Source organism: Fulmarus glacialis, unplaced genomic scaffold, assembly GCF_000690835.1.
Source record: "Fulmarus glacialis isolate BGI_N327 unplaced genomic scaffold, ASM69083v1 scaffold16911, whole genome shotgun sequence".
Classification (NCBI taxonomy): domain Eukaryota; kingdom Metazoa; phylum Chordata; class Aves; order Procellariiformes; family Procellariidae; genus Fulmarus; species Fulmarus glacialis.
In genome coordinates this window covers 8,068-25,599 of record NW_009194891.1, presented here as the reverse complement: position 1 = coordinate 25,599, position 17,532 = coordinate 8,068, and the positions used below count along the sequence as shown (strand labels likewise).

Below are 17,532 nucleotides of genomic sequence, written 5' to 3'. Positions count from 1 at the left end.
TCAAGCCACCATGGTCAATGACTTGTAATTCTGATGAGACTAGCTGGAAATTCTAATTTAGACTAGGAATACACATAAAAATGTTTTGGGTTTTGGTGGTATTTCAGTTGGGTTAAGGAAGAATTTGGTGTCAGATTGTTACTGGTGCGAATAAAACAGAGCATCTGTAAAGTAGGATCTATGGTGTTTCTTCCCCCCCCCCCCCCCCCGCTGTTTGGGGGTTTTTTGTTTTGGGGTTTGGTTTTATTTCTAAATAATATGTGAAAAAATATATATAAAAGTTTAAGATTTTTTTTTTTAAGTGAAATCAAATTTGTGTGACCATAGGAACAAAACAAAGGGGAGGGGAAATAGTGTTCTTTTAGCACTGTTGCCTATCCTAAATCTACTTTCAAGTAGTTTTCAACGCTAAGTGGCTAGAAACTTAAATTTTTTTTCTTAGTGAAGCTTACTATAAGCTAAGCCTTACCTCTCAGATTCTTTGTAGCAAGGAGAACAAGCATTAATAGCCCATCTGTCAAAAGCCCTAACCCTTCTGAGTTTGTACCTTTGACATCAAGAACTCCTTCCTCAGTGTTTGTATGTGGAGAATATCTTCTGCTCAGTGGAGTTGAAATTGTGCACTCCATTCTGTTAATCAGCTATAGTACACTAATCAAAGGGAAAGAAGAGCTTGGTTACTTGTTCTTGTATCAGAGCCATGTTGGAAATACTAGTGTCATGTCCAGTAACATTCTGGTTGACTTCAGTTTCTCTGCTGCCTTCTCCCCTACCCGAGGTGTTGCTAAAAGCTGTTTTGTCAGGCTGTTACTAAGGTGCATGTCTGTCTTAAACCTTATGCATAACTCCTCTAAGGTGGAAAACACCCGTCTCCAGCGTAGTTTATTCTTTAGTGCTGCCCACATCTAATCATACCCTGATACAAAGTAAGTGGTGGTGTAGCCTGCAATGTACAAGAGCTTGCTTTAGCTTGCCAACTTAATGTTTAGTTTTCTTTGAATAACAGATGAATTGTGGTGTTTGAGGCTGGAATAAAAAGAGATTAATATGACTTTTCTCTCTCTCCCCTTCCTCTTCTAGAGCCCAACTTTGAGGAGACTCCAAAGTGATCTCTGCAGGTTGTACACCAAACAGCAATGTACATCAATGGAGTTGCTGAACATGGCACCAGTTGTAACTTAATAAATTCAGTGTTTCAGTTTGATTTCAGAAGTGTGAGTAAGTTCTTAACTGTATGGTGAGCATAGTTAGCTATGATTGTCAACTCTTTAAGTGACTGAGGCATCTGAGTAGTGTTTCTCAATGTTAACTGCACAATTCCTTTGCCAAGCTACATTTTAGTGCTGAGAAGTTATAACACCGATAATGATACACGAAGAAGGAACTACTTGTTTTTCTGAGTTTGTCACATCCAAAAAGCTGCTGCAGAAAAAAAACCCCTCTGAACTCCAAAATCTGTAGCAAAGCCCTATGGTAGTGATGGACCTGCACAGCCAAAAGCATAGGCACAAATATACTAATTTTGCACTGCATCAGTGACACACAGGTGATGAAATGTTACTCTTATAGAAGCAACTGAAACCTGTTAATGAGGTTGTGAGATTTAAATTTCAGTAACTGAACTATTGACACGAACACTTCAGGTTCCAAGAACTATTTATTTGTGACACTTCAACAGTTAGGATCCAGATACTACAGCTTGAATTGTACTGGCATGATTTTTCTTCAGAATGAAATTACATATGCAGTCTACAGAGAGAGAGATACTTCCTTGTGGAAGCAAAGTTGTAGGCATTTTATATTCGACAATAGAACACTGCGTGAGCCTCAATTACAGGAAGCTTTATTCTGTCAGGATAGTGAGTTTAAGTCTGCACGACTACTTATGCACTTGTAGATGTCTTTGGCAAATCTAATACAACACCATGGTACTAATAAGTCAGAATTGCAGGAGAGTTTGAGCCCTTGACAATGGTGGAGACATAAGTAGTAGAAGTAGTGGTAGGAAGGTCATCTGTGAAAGTTAGTTGAATAGATTGTTCCAAGCTGTAAGAGTGAATCCTGTGCTGCTGCATGTATACATGAACCAAATGAGAAGTCTTCACAGAAGTTGACTTGCATATTCAATTTAGTTCTATCTTTAAGTTAAGTTTTTTTGGGTTTTGTTTTTTTAAAAAGCAATCACGGACAGTTAGGTTGACTAGATCTAAATATTGGTAGTTTCTATTTTCAGCATGTAGTATGTGGAAACAATATTTACAGAGTGGAAGTCGAAAGATCCCTTTGATACTTTTGTATAACAAGTAGTCATTTGATGTCCCTCACAGAGGCTGAAATCTTCTAAATGACAAAGGACTTGGTATGCTTGAAATCCTACATGAAGCAAACAAGGTTAGATAAGTAATAGTTCAAAGATTTTAACCAGATTAACATTTAGTGTACATTTCAGAAGAAACTAAGGCATCGAGATTGAAAAGAAGCATGCCTGAAGCACTGTTAGTTAACGTTTACTCTTTTCTGCAAAAGGAAGTCTACAGAATGCTCTGCTACACAGAATAGAGTAATAACCTATTAAAAAATACAAATATCAAACAGCTCTGCTAAGCATCTGATTCATAAGTTCATTAATACGGATAAAACAGATACCACAGCTCTTCAAAGTTTGCTCCTTCCCACTCGGAGCAACCAGGTAGTCGGCCTCAGTAAGATTCTTATATACATACTAGGTGAAGGAATAAGCTTATGCTATTTAATATGTTCTGTTTTGATTAAAGAAATGGGTGGCATTCAGCAAGCTTTTAAGGCTACTAATATAGCCTTAAATTGTAGATAGTGAAATTAAGTTGCTCCTAGTTGAATAGTTGGAGCTCCATTCTTTTTGCACCAATCTGAAAAGCTGGAGCAATGTACATGCAGTTAAAGCCCTTGAGCCCTCTCAGTGAGGAAGGGGGAAAAAAGTAGTAAGTTTAGCTTCCATATTTAGTCAAACTGTTGACCCACATTAATCTTAGAGGAATTAAAGCCCAGTCTTTCTCTCACTGCTGCCTTGGACTGTGTCTGAGTTAGTTTCCTTGGTTAACTGATATGTACAAGCAAGGCAGAGTGGAAGTTTCCACAAGAAATGGCATCATTAAGTGGACAGTATAGAGATGATATTGCCAAATAGTGTAAGGGTGTTACCGCTTTAGTTTATCTGACAGAGGGAAAATAATCATGAAAATGGGAAAGAAAAAGAGTGAAAGAAGCTAATATTACAGGGAAATGTGGGAAGAAGTAGGTAAAAGACAACCAGGTAAAAATCTGGTTAGTGTGGTAAAGAAAAAGATGGCAGAAGTATGGAGCAAGGTGTTGTAGTTGTGTGGCACTTGAGACTAGTAATATGAAGCTATAAATGCAGAGATAAAGTATCTCCAGGTATTGGTGGCATGTATGGTTTGGCGGGTGTGTGTAGGGTGCGTATGTGTGTGCAAAAACATCACAAAGCTAAGGAATTCTGAAGACATCTAAAACTTTTCAAACTCACTACTGAATGCAAAATACTTGCCTTTTCATTTGTAGATTGATAGTTGGTCTTCTTTCTGTTAACAGAACAGGAGAGGAATATAGGTTAAATAGTGACTTTTCTGGTGTTAGTTTTAACCCTTTGAGAACCTTATTTATGAATGCATTTTTCCAGATTTCCAGCAATCCTTAGGGTTTTTTCCCCTCTTAGAAAAAAGTTACAATAACAAATCCATTGAATGCTTTTAGATAGCTGTCATTATTTCATGAACTACTGTCAAATTACCTTCCCTAGCTTGTCTTTTTAAGTCTTCCAGTTATGCTTTCTGCCTAGTTCATGGCCAGTATAAATCACACAGTATTTTAAAGTAATATTTGTATTTCTCTTTAGTACATTACTCTTTTTTTTTTTTAACCTGCTATTACCTAGAAGGGCTAAGATAAACTTTCAAAAGCAAAAAAAAAAAAAAAATTGGAGGCCAGCCTTCAATGAAGCACACAATTTTAGCCTTGTGTGGGAGCACTAAAATAGCTTGAGGAATTCTGACTTGCTACTAAGAATTTTAAGTGCATGAAATCTCCATATCAAAGGAGTAGACCAGACATCCTCAGAAAGTTTCCACCAGTTATGTTTTTACAAAACATTTCCCGAAATAATCTGTAGACATGGATATGAGGACAGTTCAGTTTGGTTCTGATCATCTTTTGTCTAGTTTGAAGAGGAGACAAATGCATTCCTGTAGTCAAGTTAGGAATGTAAACCATAACTGTAAAAAGACACATCTCCGCACATTTATCACAGTAATAATGCTTAATTCATTTTCTCACCAGCACACTGGTTCTAAGGGAACCAGCTGGTGTGCAGGATCAGGTTTATTTCAATGTTCAAAAAAGCCACTGTGCAAGAATCATGTGAGAAGGGCCTTACACAATCATCACAGTTACTAAATCATCAGAAAGGTAAATGAAGTTTACAGTGATTTGTGTATTACTTGCATCAAGATACTTACTGGGAAGAGCTTTCCTCTGGAAAAAAAAAAAAAAAAAAAGAGAATTAGCACAAGAACAGTTTCCTTAGCTGATTTAAAGTTCTTTGGAATAGTTATTCATAGCTTATTCAGCTTTTCAGTTTCTAGAAGGAGTTTCTGAACCAAATGTCTCTTTTTGGTGTAGTGAGTTTAAACAGAAAAAGATTAGGTTGCTTTCAAAGGTAAATGAACTTCCAATTGAACATAAACTCTAACAGCAGCTCCGTTAGCCTGTTCCTTTCAGGCAGCGGACCTTCTCAGGCCCCGACATTTGGCATCCCTTCTTGCTGTGCTGAACTCTACAGAGAGGGTTGCTTGCTGTCGAGCAATCTTTAAAAGCCAACTTTCTCCATCTGCACTTTCACCACGACCCAGAAGAGGGAGCCAGTAATTCAGTTTCCCCTTCATCAGAACTGAGCCGCTCAGACCTTTTAGACTAAAAGTGAACTTGCACGACTTGTTTTTATGTTGCCTTTCTTTGCCATTCCCTCTCAAAACTAGAGGAGAGAGGCTCCAGGAACCAAGGTTCTGCTCGTTGCTTTCCCTAGATTGCCGCTTGGTAGCCTTGTGCAACTGCACAAATGTCTCCATGTCATTCTTGAATCATTTGCAGTAGAAGTTGGCAGAATAAAAATGCCTGCACAAAAAAAGTTGCTGTTGTAATGCTCTTTAGCTTTAGTACCATGGAGATAGAGCATTCATGAAAAGGAGGACATGTTAGTGTCAGCAGAAGTACAGACATTTTTTTGACACAAGGAAGGAGTGATTTTATTTTACTTACTTGTAAAGTAGCCCTTTTTTTGGGCATAAAATACTCCAAGGCCACACAATGCCATTACCAGAGCCACAAATACTACAGCAGCGATGATACCGCTTACATTCAGATCATCTGTAATTACAAAACATAAGTCCAGTGTTGTAAGTTGTAAGAAGTTCCATTGGCTGGATTTTTTCCCTAATTACTACAGGCACCTTTTGTATCTATAGGTGGTCTTTGGCCCAAGCTGTGTAAGTTAATTAGTAACACTTGGATGTAGATAAGCAGTCCAAAAGCACTACTGCATCACAGCCACATTAACAGGAATGCTTGATACACTTCAACTGCCTAGTTTGGGTCAAGAGTAGGGAAGGAATGAGAGCAGTCAAGGGATACATACTTTTCATTATACCTATCCCCAATAAGTATTATTCAAGTCACATGCCTCTAAGGGAAAATATCTTGAAATCTTTAAAAGTCTTAAAACAAGTGTTTTCATATAGTTAGTTTGCCTAAAATAACTGAAACAGCCGATAGCAATGTCAGGTCCCAGTCCTGAAGAACTCTTCAGGTGAGTTATTTAAAATTCAATGCTTATTTATTTTTAAACAGCAAGGCTTTTAAAATTCAACACAATAAAGACCAGCAAATATTTTAGCCCAGATGTCTAAAGTTAAACTCTACACCAGGCTACCGAAACATCTAGACATTTTTATTTTGAAGGTGATGACCCATGCCCATTTCTTGATATAATCACTAAGAGCTTCAGACAATCATCCATTTTAGGAAAAACAAGAACATCAACAAGCAAAAATATTTTCATAGGTTTTTGTTATATGTCCAATTACTTATTTGGATCCTGACTTTAAGCATACATTAATATATGGTTGGGAATTTTACCCCCAAACCTATCAATTTTTGTGCATTGATTGACAGCAGTTTAGGATTTCAGTGAGTATTTCCACAACAGAGGGGCTCTGTCTTTGTAGCTTGTGGAACACTTGCTCATAATCAACCAGGAATGCATTAAAAGCCGTGATACAGTGATTTTCAGCTAAGTTCTAAGAAAGCACCAGACAATTGCTTTATGGAATACTTGGACATGAACTTCTGTGCAGTATTTGTTAGAATTTGTTACCATCTGCTTTCCTATCACATCTGCAAGAGCTAGTTTTATATTTTGCAAAAACATTCATACATTTTGGGTTTTATAGACTCTGCCCCCCCAGTATTTGCTAAATTCTTTATTAGCTAACCAACGTTACACTTCACCTACACTGTGCAAGTAGAAAAGAAACAGGCAGCAGGATTTTTTTTTTTTTTTTTTTTTTTTTTTTTTTTTTTTAAAAGGTACTGACTTCTTCAGTGTTCCTCTGGCAGGTATAAATGAGTCATTCAGTTAAATTTCTAAGATCTCACATGAATGCATCTCAAAAGGGAGGCTTTTAATAAAGAAAATAACCCAGTGGACTGGCACATTATCCTGTACACCTTCCACAAAAGCATTCTGAAATACTAAGGCTCTCATATGGATACTGGTGTTCTGTGAAGTTCAATGTTTCGCAGCCTAAGGGCTGGCTACTGCAATAATTTTAAGGTACTAAACTAGCTGCTTTTCTGTGAAATGCAGTGAGGTATGTTTGTGCTGTAAAGGAATGCTTTAAGTAGCCACAGCAACTACATATAAGGAACTCATTATTATTCCCCCAAAATGCCATAATCAAACAAAAAGATATAATTCAGTCGGGTCTTAGCTTCTCAGTTGCATCATGCAATAAAATAATTCCTACTGCAAGACTGTTTTCCGCCCTTATTTTCTTTGACACATACCAACTTGCATTCGCTTCACTGAGCATTTCTGAGATAATCCAATCCCATTGGAGGCTTCACAGAAATACTCTCCAGTGTCATTCTTTGTAACTGTGTTAAATAGCTGTTAAGACAGAGTCCAAAACCATTATCAGAATGGAAAAAAATTCAGAATTTCCTGTGGGATAGAAATTTTGACATGTCAACAGGGTGTTTGTTTGTTTTTTTAAACAAAAAAAACCCGAAAGTGAGAAATTCTGGTCCAGTTCGACCTCATAATTCAGCTCCCTAGTCACATTCCCTGGTCCTTAACTTCAGCTTCTCGTCTAAGAGGGTCTTTTAGATGAACATTTTAACTACATAGAGTGTATCTAGAAGGAGATTCTTTTTCAGTGGATCAGTACTTTCCAATAAAATGCGTTTTCTTAGACATGCTCTAATTTCAGAATCCCTGAAATCAGAACATTTTGTTCATTTTACCAAAACAACAACCACCACCACAACAACAAAATTACAAATTTTGTAATTTTTTTTAAAAAAAACCCATGTTGTACAAAAAATATTTCCCACAGAAAGTTTGTTGTTTCCCCCTCCCCCACGGAAATGGCACTTTCTCTCTTCTTCCAATGGATACATGCTAAACTGCACTATTTATCAAATACTATTACTGTAAAAATGAAAATGAGGAAGCAAGAGATGGACAGAGACTGACCTTTTGTCAATTCCAGCATTTCTCTGTATTTTTTTTTAATCATTAGACTTGTTCACCTTTTTTCCCTTTAATATATCCCATACTTTAAAACGAAGATTTTCAGAGGTGATTAGTAATTTTGAATAGTCCACCTAATTTCCACAGTGTGCTGAAAGACCCACAGCACCTCTGAATGCTCAGTCACATTTCACTTTCCACGTTTCATCATGCACAAGAGTAGGGTGTTCCTAGAAGAACTCTCTACTTCTGAAAAATCTCAGCTGACAATGCATCGTAAGTAGTATTTATCAATTTTTTTAGAAGGATCAGCTAACGGGAGGGATGAGAAAAAGAGACGGCCAGTTCTGAGGGGGAAAAAAACGCCACAAAACCACAGCTAAAACAAAAAACCACTAAACTTACTTACAGTCCCAACTCATTCCCACTGACTTCACTGGACTGCACAGATTCTGGACTGCCCTTAGTGCTGCACTCCCACTGAAGTGTGTGAAGTTGCTACTTCAGATTTTAAGGCGCTATCAGATATAACTTTGTTGACATACTGAGAGCTCATTCTCACCTGGCACTAGTTAGCTAACTGACAAGGTGAAACTTGTCATGTATTTTCTGGATTCTGCTCATTTATCATTACTGCAGCCTTGCAACTCACCCAATTTGTCTGTATCACTCAACGTCTATGGCTTGTCATTGGCCTGATGCAGAAACCACTTTCTACGTTTGTTAGCACATATTTCAGCATGACATTGCTCTCCAACACAGACCTTGTGCGTTTTTGGATTAAGACCCCTGTGCATCACTGTACTGAACAGTAAATTTTTTCCTCTTGATAGCTGGTTATGACAGAGTTGGTTATTACACTTACCAGAGTGCCAGACTTTTTATTCATGGTGTAAGTTATGTTCGCTGCTCTAGCACTGCCTGTTCCCGTCTTTTCCAGTAAGGCAACGCCGTTCTTGTACCACTGGTACTCAGACGGAGGAGACCCCTCCGTCTCCTTACAGCTCAGTTCCACTACTGTTCCCGTCATTGCGGAGCTGGGTACCTCACACACCGGAGTAGTCGGAGCAACTGGACAATGAAATTGCACTTGTTACACAGTCTTATCGGTATTGTCTATATGGCAACAGTTTGACAGTCACTGGTGAGGAGGTGAGCACTTGTGTACATGCTTAGGAACTCCCACGTTAATGAAATGAGGTGCTGGAGAAGGGGTTGAAGGCAGAGTCCTGCTACTGGAGAGCACAGTAAAATTTGTCAGTTGCTAAAAACGGAAGAAAGAGGCTTGCTCCCAGCCTCCCCCACCACATGCTGTGTCATCCCGTCTCCAATGTATACGCTCTCATCCAACACCAGAGAGTTTCACCTCGTTTCATGTATGGGGCCTCTTGCTCACAGACAGAGGAGGGATAACTCAGGGAATCTGTAGTCCAGCAATTCTCCCCTTCCCTGCCCCAGTATTTAAAAATAGAAGTGAGGAAGAGGAAGAGGAAGAACATTTTTTGTATTAAAAGAAGTCAACTGTTTTTTGAAAAATGATTGTCAGAAAGAATTACCAAGACTGGCCATCATCACAGCCATTATGTAAATCCCAGGTTGAGGACCAAAAACAATTGGCTACTAAATTTCAGTTTAAATTAAAAACAAACATTCTCACACACAGATGCAGGAGAACTGATTGTTCCTTCTGCCATGAAGATGAATGTCTCTTTTCTGATTTTTACTACATGAACAGAAAAGGAACTTTTTTTTTTGGTAACTTGAAACTACATAGAAGAAAAGTAAGGGTGAAGAGGTATGCATGGAACATTAAAAGCACAAGAGACACCTTAACAAGTATTCGTAGTTTTTTCTTGGCTGTTTTTAAAATAAAAAGCAAAAATAAAGAAAACCAAGTGAAATATTAAGTAATTCACATTAACTTTCGAAAAGGTTTGTGAGCATTGCACACACACACGCTCCTTTGGGCTCTAAGATTTCAACTTCAAATTGAGAAGCCACATTTAAAAGAGGAAAGCTGTTGAGAGAGTGGAAGAAAGAAGGAATAAGTAGGCTTACCTCATTGTTGGACCTAATCAGAAGTTCATGAATTTATCATCCTTTATGAAGAACTTTAAGACTTTATTTATAATTTTAAAAGATCAATTATTTTTGTATTAAAAAAACTATATAAAAACTACACAAGTGAGTATTTTCTTTTCTCCCTGTATGGAGAAAAGAAGAAAACTACCAACCTCTACCACTTGTCCACTGGGAAAAATACCAGGAACAATGTAAGAAGAATGTGCTCAGTATTCACTTTTCCCTCCTTTCCCCAACTGGGAAAAAAACCAAACAAAAACCCACAAAGAACAACCACCCCCTCAAGCCAACACCATCTCTCCTGTAAATGAAGTCCACAGATTGCTAGCTCGCTGGCTGGCATTGCGCAGACACTGCAGCCGTTTCTCCTTCCAAAAACAGGAGGAGACTGTAGCATATTGGAATGAACTGCTGCTTAGGAATATTTGATAAGTGTTGACAGATGCTGACTTTCCAGTGCCAAACACCATGATCAGCTTATCCAGATTCTCAGCCACTGAGTAACTTCAGTTTTAGTAGAAATGGAAGTTTCACCGTCACATAAATCAGCATACTTGCTAAGTTTTGAAAACTGAAACCCACATTTCTATCAACAAAACCGTAGTTATATTCCTTTCTAATGCAAGTGTGCATTTTGCAAAGCTCTTTTGTGAAGTATGTTGTAGAATGTGCATGTGCACACGTGTTTCTAAACCCAGCCCAAAGAGGACCCAAAAACCCAGCAGCCACACACCATATGGACAACCCTGCCTTCAACACCCCTTGCCATCATTCAGTTTCTTTACAGAAGCCCAAGTGATAAAGTTTGTACCCAATACTGTGAGAGTAATAGTAGCCTCTCCCAGGCGTTGCCCCTCTTCACTCTTGGCACTGATTTCACAGCGGTAGGTCCCAGAATCCCTTCTAGTCACATTTCTAATACGGATTCCTGTATTCAGCATCTCTGCTCGGCCTCGAAGATCACCTTTAAGGGAGAACAGACAGAGGGGTTTCTGCTCTTTCTGTAAGACATTGCTTATAGTCTACGTCTCATTGGCTTGTTCTGAAATCACGTACAATTTATGAACTATTGCTCATTTGTTCACGATTAGTTATCTATCACCAAGGAGCAATATGTAATCCCCCTCCCACGATAGTAAGAACCTTCCACAACTTGTCCATTTAGTCAAAAAAACCCCTCAGTTCAAAAAACCCACATCTGTCATACGTTTTCTATTTGGAAGATGGAATGTTTTTTTTATGCAGATATTTCAAGAAAACATGTATAGCAGTAGTCAGGTGACAAAAAGGACATCATTTTCCACTAGAAGGATGGCAATCACTAACTTAATTACCTTACAAAAAGAATCGTGAGCGAGACCACAACAAAGTATTTGACATTTTAACTTGGCAAGAAAAACTTGATGGATTTAGCAAAGATATTGCCATCAGACTTCTTACAATGAAGTTTTTTCCTTCTACAGCTTGTTACGAAATTAAAGTTACATGCACACACAGAACCATGAGTTCCAGTGTTTCTCTAAATTAAATATATGCAGAAAAAAACCAAGTTCATCAACAAGACCAGCACATCATGCAAGTTCACAAGCTAACAAAATCGCTGTGCTTTTATTTTACTTCTCAACCTTCATTTTTTGTGTACAAGGTACCAGAGACCTATATTTTCTTCAACGTATAAAGCTGAGATAAGTCCTTTTCAGAACATACAAACAGAAATTCCAGTTCTGAAAAGAATACTAAGAGTTTAAAATATACAGCTGAGTTTGTATTTTATGTATATAAAAATTGCTGCATTATTCATATCTAAGCCTCCAGCTCTACAGGAGGCTTCAGAAACCTCTTTGTAGGATGGGAGTGCAGAGCTTGCAGTAGTTTGGGGGAATTTATATCTGAATGTAATTTCATTTTTGAAAAATGTCAAGGAATGTGCAGTGCCATTTTTCTTAGTCGTGAGTTTTATTATATTTAATTTTATTAAAAAGGTAACTAATCATTGATGATTTTATTAAGAAATGCTTTCCCTGCCCCGGGGAAGAATTCTTTTCCTCAAAAGGACAGCTGTTCAGTATGGAGAGTCAAGAGCATTCTCTTTCAGTCATTTTCATAATGTTATTCCCCAAGAAAGAGTCAGTATCTATGCTAAACATGACATGTTAAACCATCAGTCTAAGTTTGTGGTACTGTACCTGTAAATTCACCATTGTAGTAGACAAATGAGACTCCTTGAGACTGGATTTTCTTCCATTCTATTCTTAAGCTCATCCCTTTTGAAAATTTGTGCTTGCAACTAAGAATAGCCTCTAGAGGGAGAGGAAAAATAAAAAAAAAGAACGCAAAAGGGAAAATTAGAGACTTTAGCATTGTGTTTGGTACACATTCAGGCTCCATGAAATATCCCCCCTTCAAAAGAACTTGAGCAGTCAGCAGGGGCCAGATCTACTTCTCAAAGTGAGGCCATCAGACCTTCTCCAGATTTAAACAAACACAATGGGGAAACAGAAACTAGTTATTTTCCCATACTTCAGCGGTCTTCAGATCAAACTTCAGATGTTGGGGACTAGAAATTCCCATGTTGGATGGGCACAGATTCTGTATTACTACCCTTATTTTAGGTTTAAATCTTTTTGTCAGTGAGCAGACCACCATTACAAAAGGACTCTGATCCTGTTATCAACAATATTTTGTGAATTACCATTCTGAATTCAGTATTAGTAGTTTAACTGTTTAAATGTATAACTTAAGGCAGATGGAAAACACATCCGTAAGATGGTTAAATATTCTCCTAAGTAACTTATGTATTTAGTTGCAATTTCACGTTGGTTATTGTAAGGGTAGGTGGAAGGGGAGAGTCTGCTTCATTAAGGTTTCCCAGTCAAGGACCCTTTCAATGCAAAAGTGATAACAAGCAAAGGGGGCAGCAACAAGCAAAAACACAGAGACACAAACATGACAGACAGGGACTAACAGAGATGATGACAAAGACCATCAGTCTCCAAACAAACCGATGGGACTGTGGTGTGGGCAACTGGAGCGAGTGAGGGTCTCTGCACCAGTAGCTGGAGGGGCCACAGATGTTGGGAGTGTGCGCTGGTGAGTTTCAAAGCATGTGTGCCTGGAGTGCTAGCTATCGGGGCAGAGAGGGATGGCCTGAGTAAATTCAGGGCCAGCAAGTGGGGTCACACTGGGGGTGCAGGCACCCCTGGGCTTGTGGTGCTGGCTTCTGAAGTGGGGGGTTGTGGTGTCTGTGCAGTGTTTGTATCTTCCCTAAACCTGGTGTGCCTGGAGGTGTGTGTGTGTAATTCACTAGCAAACCTCAAGCTGGGAGAGCTGGTGAGTAGGGCAGGGGTAGCAGATGGGCAGAGGGGCTGCGCTGGTACTCAGGGGATCCAAGAATGTGCATGTGCTTGTGAATCTAGAGAGTGTTGTGTGAGGGCTTTCACCACTGAACTTCAATCTCCACCAGCCGGAGAGGAGGAAGGAGGCTCGGCTGTCTATACTTAATGCTTTATGTGAGCCCAAGCAGTATTATATGTGGGTGCTGTTGAAGGCAGTGCCTAGTCTGTGGTAGTCTGTGTACCTGGCAGCGCCAGTGTTGCGAGCATGTGTATGTGTGGGTGTGCGCACACACGCATGCATCCCTGGGACACTGGTTGAACCTGCAAATGGGAAAGCGGCAGCTGTGTCCATCGGCCTGGGACAAAGACCCCCACGTCTCCAGGTGCATTGGGCTGGGCTCCAGTGGCCGGGCAGGAGGAACCCCAACGCCCCTGGAGCTGCTGGCAGCAGAGGCTGCTCATAACATCCCTTGGCAGTTACCTCATTTTTCTTGAGTTCGAGACAAGAAGGTTCATACAATTGTTCACCTTCCTGTCTGTCCACTCAAGTTTCCCTGACTTATGTATAGTAGGCATCACCAACTAAATTTCACAGGGAGGCTGAGATTTCAAGAGTTACTGATTATTGCTAAAGTTGCCATAACAGGGTAGGAAACAAACCAAAATTAGTGCTCCTAATGAGGAACAGGTCATACTGGGAGCTCAACTGTTCTTTATTCCTCCGTCACAGCAAGGCATCAGCATATACCATCACTAATATGTAGCTTGCATCATCGTAATTGTGGTCTATGGTCAGGCCTATAGTTATTATGGGGTAACTGGAGAGGGAGAGAAGACATGACAAACTGTGTAGGTGAGTTACTGGGACAAACTCAGTGTTTCAGTAGTTCCATTCTCCGTGGAACAGCATGCTGAAATATATGTTGGGGTTTTTTTCCCAGTAAATAACTCTTAAGTCAAGGTATTAATAAGAATTGTTGGGAGACAACATCAGAGGAAACAATCCAACCATACATCTGACTGGCTCCAAATCTATTAATAAAGTAAAATTTAGTATCTCCCAGAAACTTCTGTAAAAGAAACAAATACAATATTGATCTTGCCACCTTTAGGCTGCTCATCTTCCAATATAGGCCAGAGTATCAAGGATCAAAAGCCTTTATAGTTTTGGCAATACCTGTCTAGCTTTCAGGAGACAAACATTCACTGCTCAAACATACAATCTGCATTAACCGCTACTCTTGTTTCCAGTCTCGGCAAACAAGGCTAAAGGGCAATTAAGAGCTACTGACAGATCTACCCACTCACCCTTTAGAGTCTGATTTCCTGGGTCTGTTCTGTAGAGAAACAAAAAGCTTCCAAGGGCCCAGACTGGTAGCCTTGGTGATCTCTCATAGGGGAAAAAATGTCCAGACTTGAAAGAAAAGTTGAGGCAGGAGGGCATTCTTTGCCAGAAACACGTTACACATGCACTGGCTGCTTCGAAAAACATGCTGTGCACTCAGGAAGCCCGAGGTTCCTGACTTCAGGTTGAGTGGATGGGTGGAGGCTTCCTGAATCTTAAGATTTGCTAAAGTTTCCTTTCCATTTTGTTTTTGTATCCTTCTAACAAAGAAAAACCATCATTCAAGCTCAGCTTGCTTTTGCTACTGACCCTGTGACAGTTGGCGGGTCTCATGAGCTAGCGTATATTAATTGACACAGAGACAACTCAGCTGAAGTGTTCTCAGCTGAACAAGTCACCTCCATCTTGAATGAGCTGCCACTTTCCTGCACGCCACATTTTTTCATTTCAGAAAAAGCCAGCATTGATGCCCTCCCACTAATCTTATTCGGAGCAAGGGAACAGAATGGAAGAAAGGGAGCACACCCAGAACAAGAGACAAGATAATAAAACCCTCCCTAAGCTATAGTTCCCCTCTCCCACTTTTTCCCGTACTAACGGAGTCAGTCAGAGGGATTTTCCGGAACAGGTCCACTTGACTTGCATCAAGGTAGGCCCACAGGACACTGCATCAGCACAGGCTCTGCCAGGCCTGGCAGAACCTTCTGAGATCTTGGAGAGGTCTGGACAATGTTTAATTTGGATTTACATCTGGTCTGGAGGCTATCATTTGGTTATAGAATCATAGAAGATCTCAAGTTGGAAGGGACCCATAAGGATCAGAGAGCCCAACTCCCTGCTCCTTGCAGGACTACCTAAAACTACCTAAAACCACATGACTAAGAGCATCGTCCAGACGCTCCTTGAACTCTGACAGGCTTGGTGCCGTGACCACTTCCCTGGGGAGCCTGTTCCAGTGACCGACCACTCTCCTCTACAGTAACAGGAGTTGGGAGGAGAAAAGAAAAATGCATTTCAGATCAGCTGTGTTCAGCTGAATAGCTACATCTGTCAGCCCCTGCCATTCCCTTAGTGCTGCGACACAAAAAGAACTCGGCATGGCATCTGAGCTATGTTAAACTGATCTCACTCTATTATACAAATAATAAAAGAACAAAATGCAAGCCATATATCATATAAAAAGACAGAACCTAATCGAGCTTTAATATTACCTGAAGAGCTTCTCTCTCCTCTTGGCTGTCCTGAGCTCTAAATGTATTAAGTTCTTCTTCCCCAAAAGTGACAAGAATACTCGACAGGGGCCCAGCTGACAGCTTTAGAGACCTCCAAAATATTTGATTATTACCTCAAACAGATGAATAAAGCCTAAAGCTCAGCAGTTTTTTCAATTCCTAAATTCCCATCTCTTTCCATTCCATTCCAAATGCAAAACACAAACAAACAAAAAACCCCACATAACCCACAAACCTCACATACACACTACTAGGATCCCTTTCTCACCTACCCAGCAAACATCAGGTTTTCCTCCCTGCCTCCTTAGCTTCTCTAGGACATTATTGGAAGTCATTTGTCATTTTACATATGACATATACATATATAAATAAGTAAATAGCCATTATAGTTACTGACAATTAAAAATAGCCATTGAATTATAGTTACTGACAATTAACTGACCTACAGTTGTTCTCTCTCTAGTCCCTCACTTCTCTGTCTTGTAAGATTATTAATGCTTCTCCTTTCTATCAGTTTCCATCATTTTGGGTGGAAGGAAACCAGACACAAGTTACAGAGTGAGCTACCAGGACTGACAAACAAATCATAGAATCACAGAATAGGTGAGGTTGAAAAGGACCTCTGGGGAGTGTCTAGTCCAACCCCACAATAAGTAAGAGAAAATGGGGACAAGACAAAGATTACACAAAGAGTCAATGGAGAGAGTAGGAGCAGGACCCCTCAAGAAAGAGAAAGACAATCTTAACAGCTGCACAGCTTCTGTATACATAGTTTGCATGTATTGTGTATATATTAAAGATAATCACAGCAATGCCCATACTGTACCCTTAAATTCCTCTGCTTTTACATTTTTGTTATCCGTTTCAATGGAAATTCCAGACACTTTACGATCTGCAAGGGGACAGAAAAAAAAGACAATTCAGCAATTAACACTTGTAGTTTCATATGCGCTTCAGCAGCTACAAGCAGTATTTTTGAGACCTCCTTACACTGGACAGATTAGATATTGTCTACTAGAGAGAGCATGGGACTAAGAGCCAGCTAGGGCTGGCCATGTGGGTGGCCTTGAACAATTCATCTTTTCCTCTCCATGCCCTGGCACCTGTGAAAAATAGTAATATTTCTCTTTTACAATAGCATGATAATATTTACATGTGAGAAGTTCTACATAAACAGTAGGTGGTGTTTTATACTGGGGTAATGTCTCAGTCTGTTTCTAACTGGGGAGACTCATATTAATCCATAAATGCATTTTCCACTGTATTCCTATTACAAGGCAGGCATGTTTACTGGAGAATACCATGTGCAGCTTCTATAGGGTAAAAAAATGCATGCAGTAATTGGCAGTTACCTCAAATTCTTGTTGAAATGAGAAGGAAAACATTAGTCAACATTTCTATAGTTTTATATCAAAGCGAGAAAAAACCACCATACATTCTTGGATATCTTTTGTATCAAGAATAGTGAAATTCCAGAGAGAACAAGTGAAATAACCACTAGCCCTACATCAACCCCCACCCAGCTACCTCCTCCCCCACTGCACCTCCCTACACATCCTCTCTTAAGAGCTGCTCTCCTCCCACGAAAGGACTCCACCATGTTCCCTCATGATTCAGAAGCATTCCAGCAAGGCCCAAGAGTTGGTCACAGTTACTACGATTACTCCATGGCAGGTTACAAGTCTACCAAGTGCTTAAGAACAGCTAAAACCAGTTCTTTACACATGTTTACAT

The 17,532-nt window shown here is 39.7% G+C and overlaps 2 protein-coding genes across 2 annotated transcripts in view; one reads left to right on the top strand and one right to left on the bottom strand.

Moving 5' to 3' along the window:
• ATP5J (ATP synthase, H+ transporting, mitochondrial Fo complex, subunit F6) overlaps positions 1 to 1,209 on the top strand; it is a 3,875-nt gene extending 2,666 nt beyond the window's left edge. The window contains exon 3 of the mRNA XM_009587927.1: positions 1,081 to 1,209. Within this exon, the coding sequence (XP_009586222.1) occupies positions 1,081 to 1,109 (29 nt within the window). The 3' untranslated portion in view covers positions 1,110 to 1,209. The remainder of the gene's footprint in view (positions 1 to 1,080) is intronic.
• A 1,131-nt stretch (positions 1,210 to 2,340) lies between these two features.
• JAM2 (junctional adhesion molecule 2) lies at positions 2,341 to 16,682 on the bottom strand. The gene is made up of 9 exons (XM_009587926.1): positions 16,625 to 16,682; positions 12,073 to 12,186; positions 10,698 to 10,850; positions 8,670 to 8,875; positions 7,117 to 7,219; positions 5,311 to 5,418; positions 4,512 to 4,527; positions 3,545 to 3,578; positions 2,341 to 2,373 (listed from the first exon to the last, which is right to left on the bottom strand). Exons 2-9 carry the CDS (start codon positions 12,146 to 12,148, stop codon positions 2,341 to 2,343), a joined length of 729 nt encoding a protein of 242 aa, XP_009586221.1. The 5' UTR covers positions 12,149 to 12,186; positions 16,625 to 16,682.
• Positions 16,683 to 17,532: the final 850 nt, after the last annotated feature.

Bases quoted from the DNA above. Each gene is read 5' to 3' on its own strand.
- JAM2 (XM_009587926.1), bottom strand. From the start codon at position 12,148: ATGAGCTTAAGAATAGAATGGAAGAAAATCCAGTCTCAAGGAGTCTCA. The intron at 10,851-12,072 runs GTACAGTACCAC...TCTCCCTTAAAG, and splicing joins CTACAATGGTGAATTTACAG to GTGATCTTCGAGGCCGAGCA. The intron at 2,374-3,544 runs GCAAGTATTTTG...TGCTTCATGTAG, and splicing joins ATCAATCTACAAATGAAAAG to GATTTCAAGCATACCAAGTC.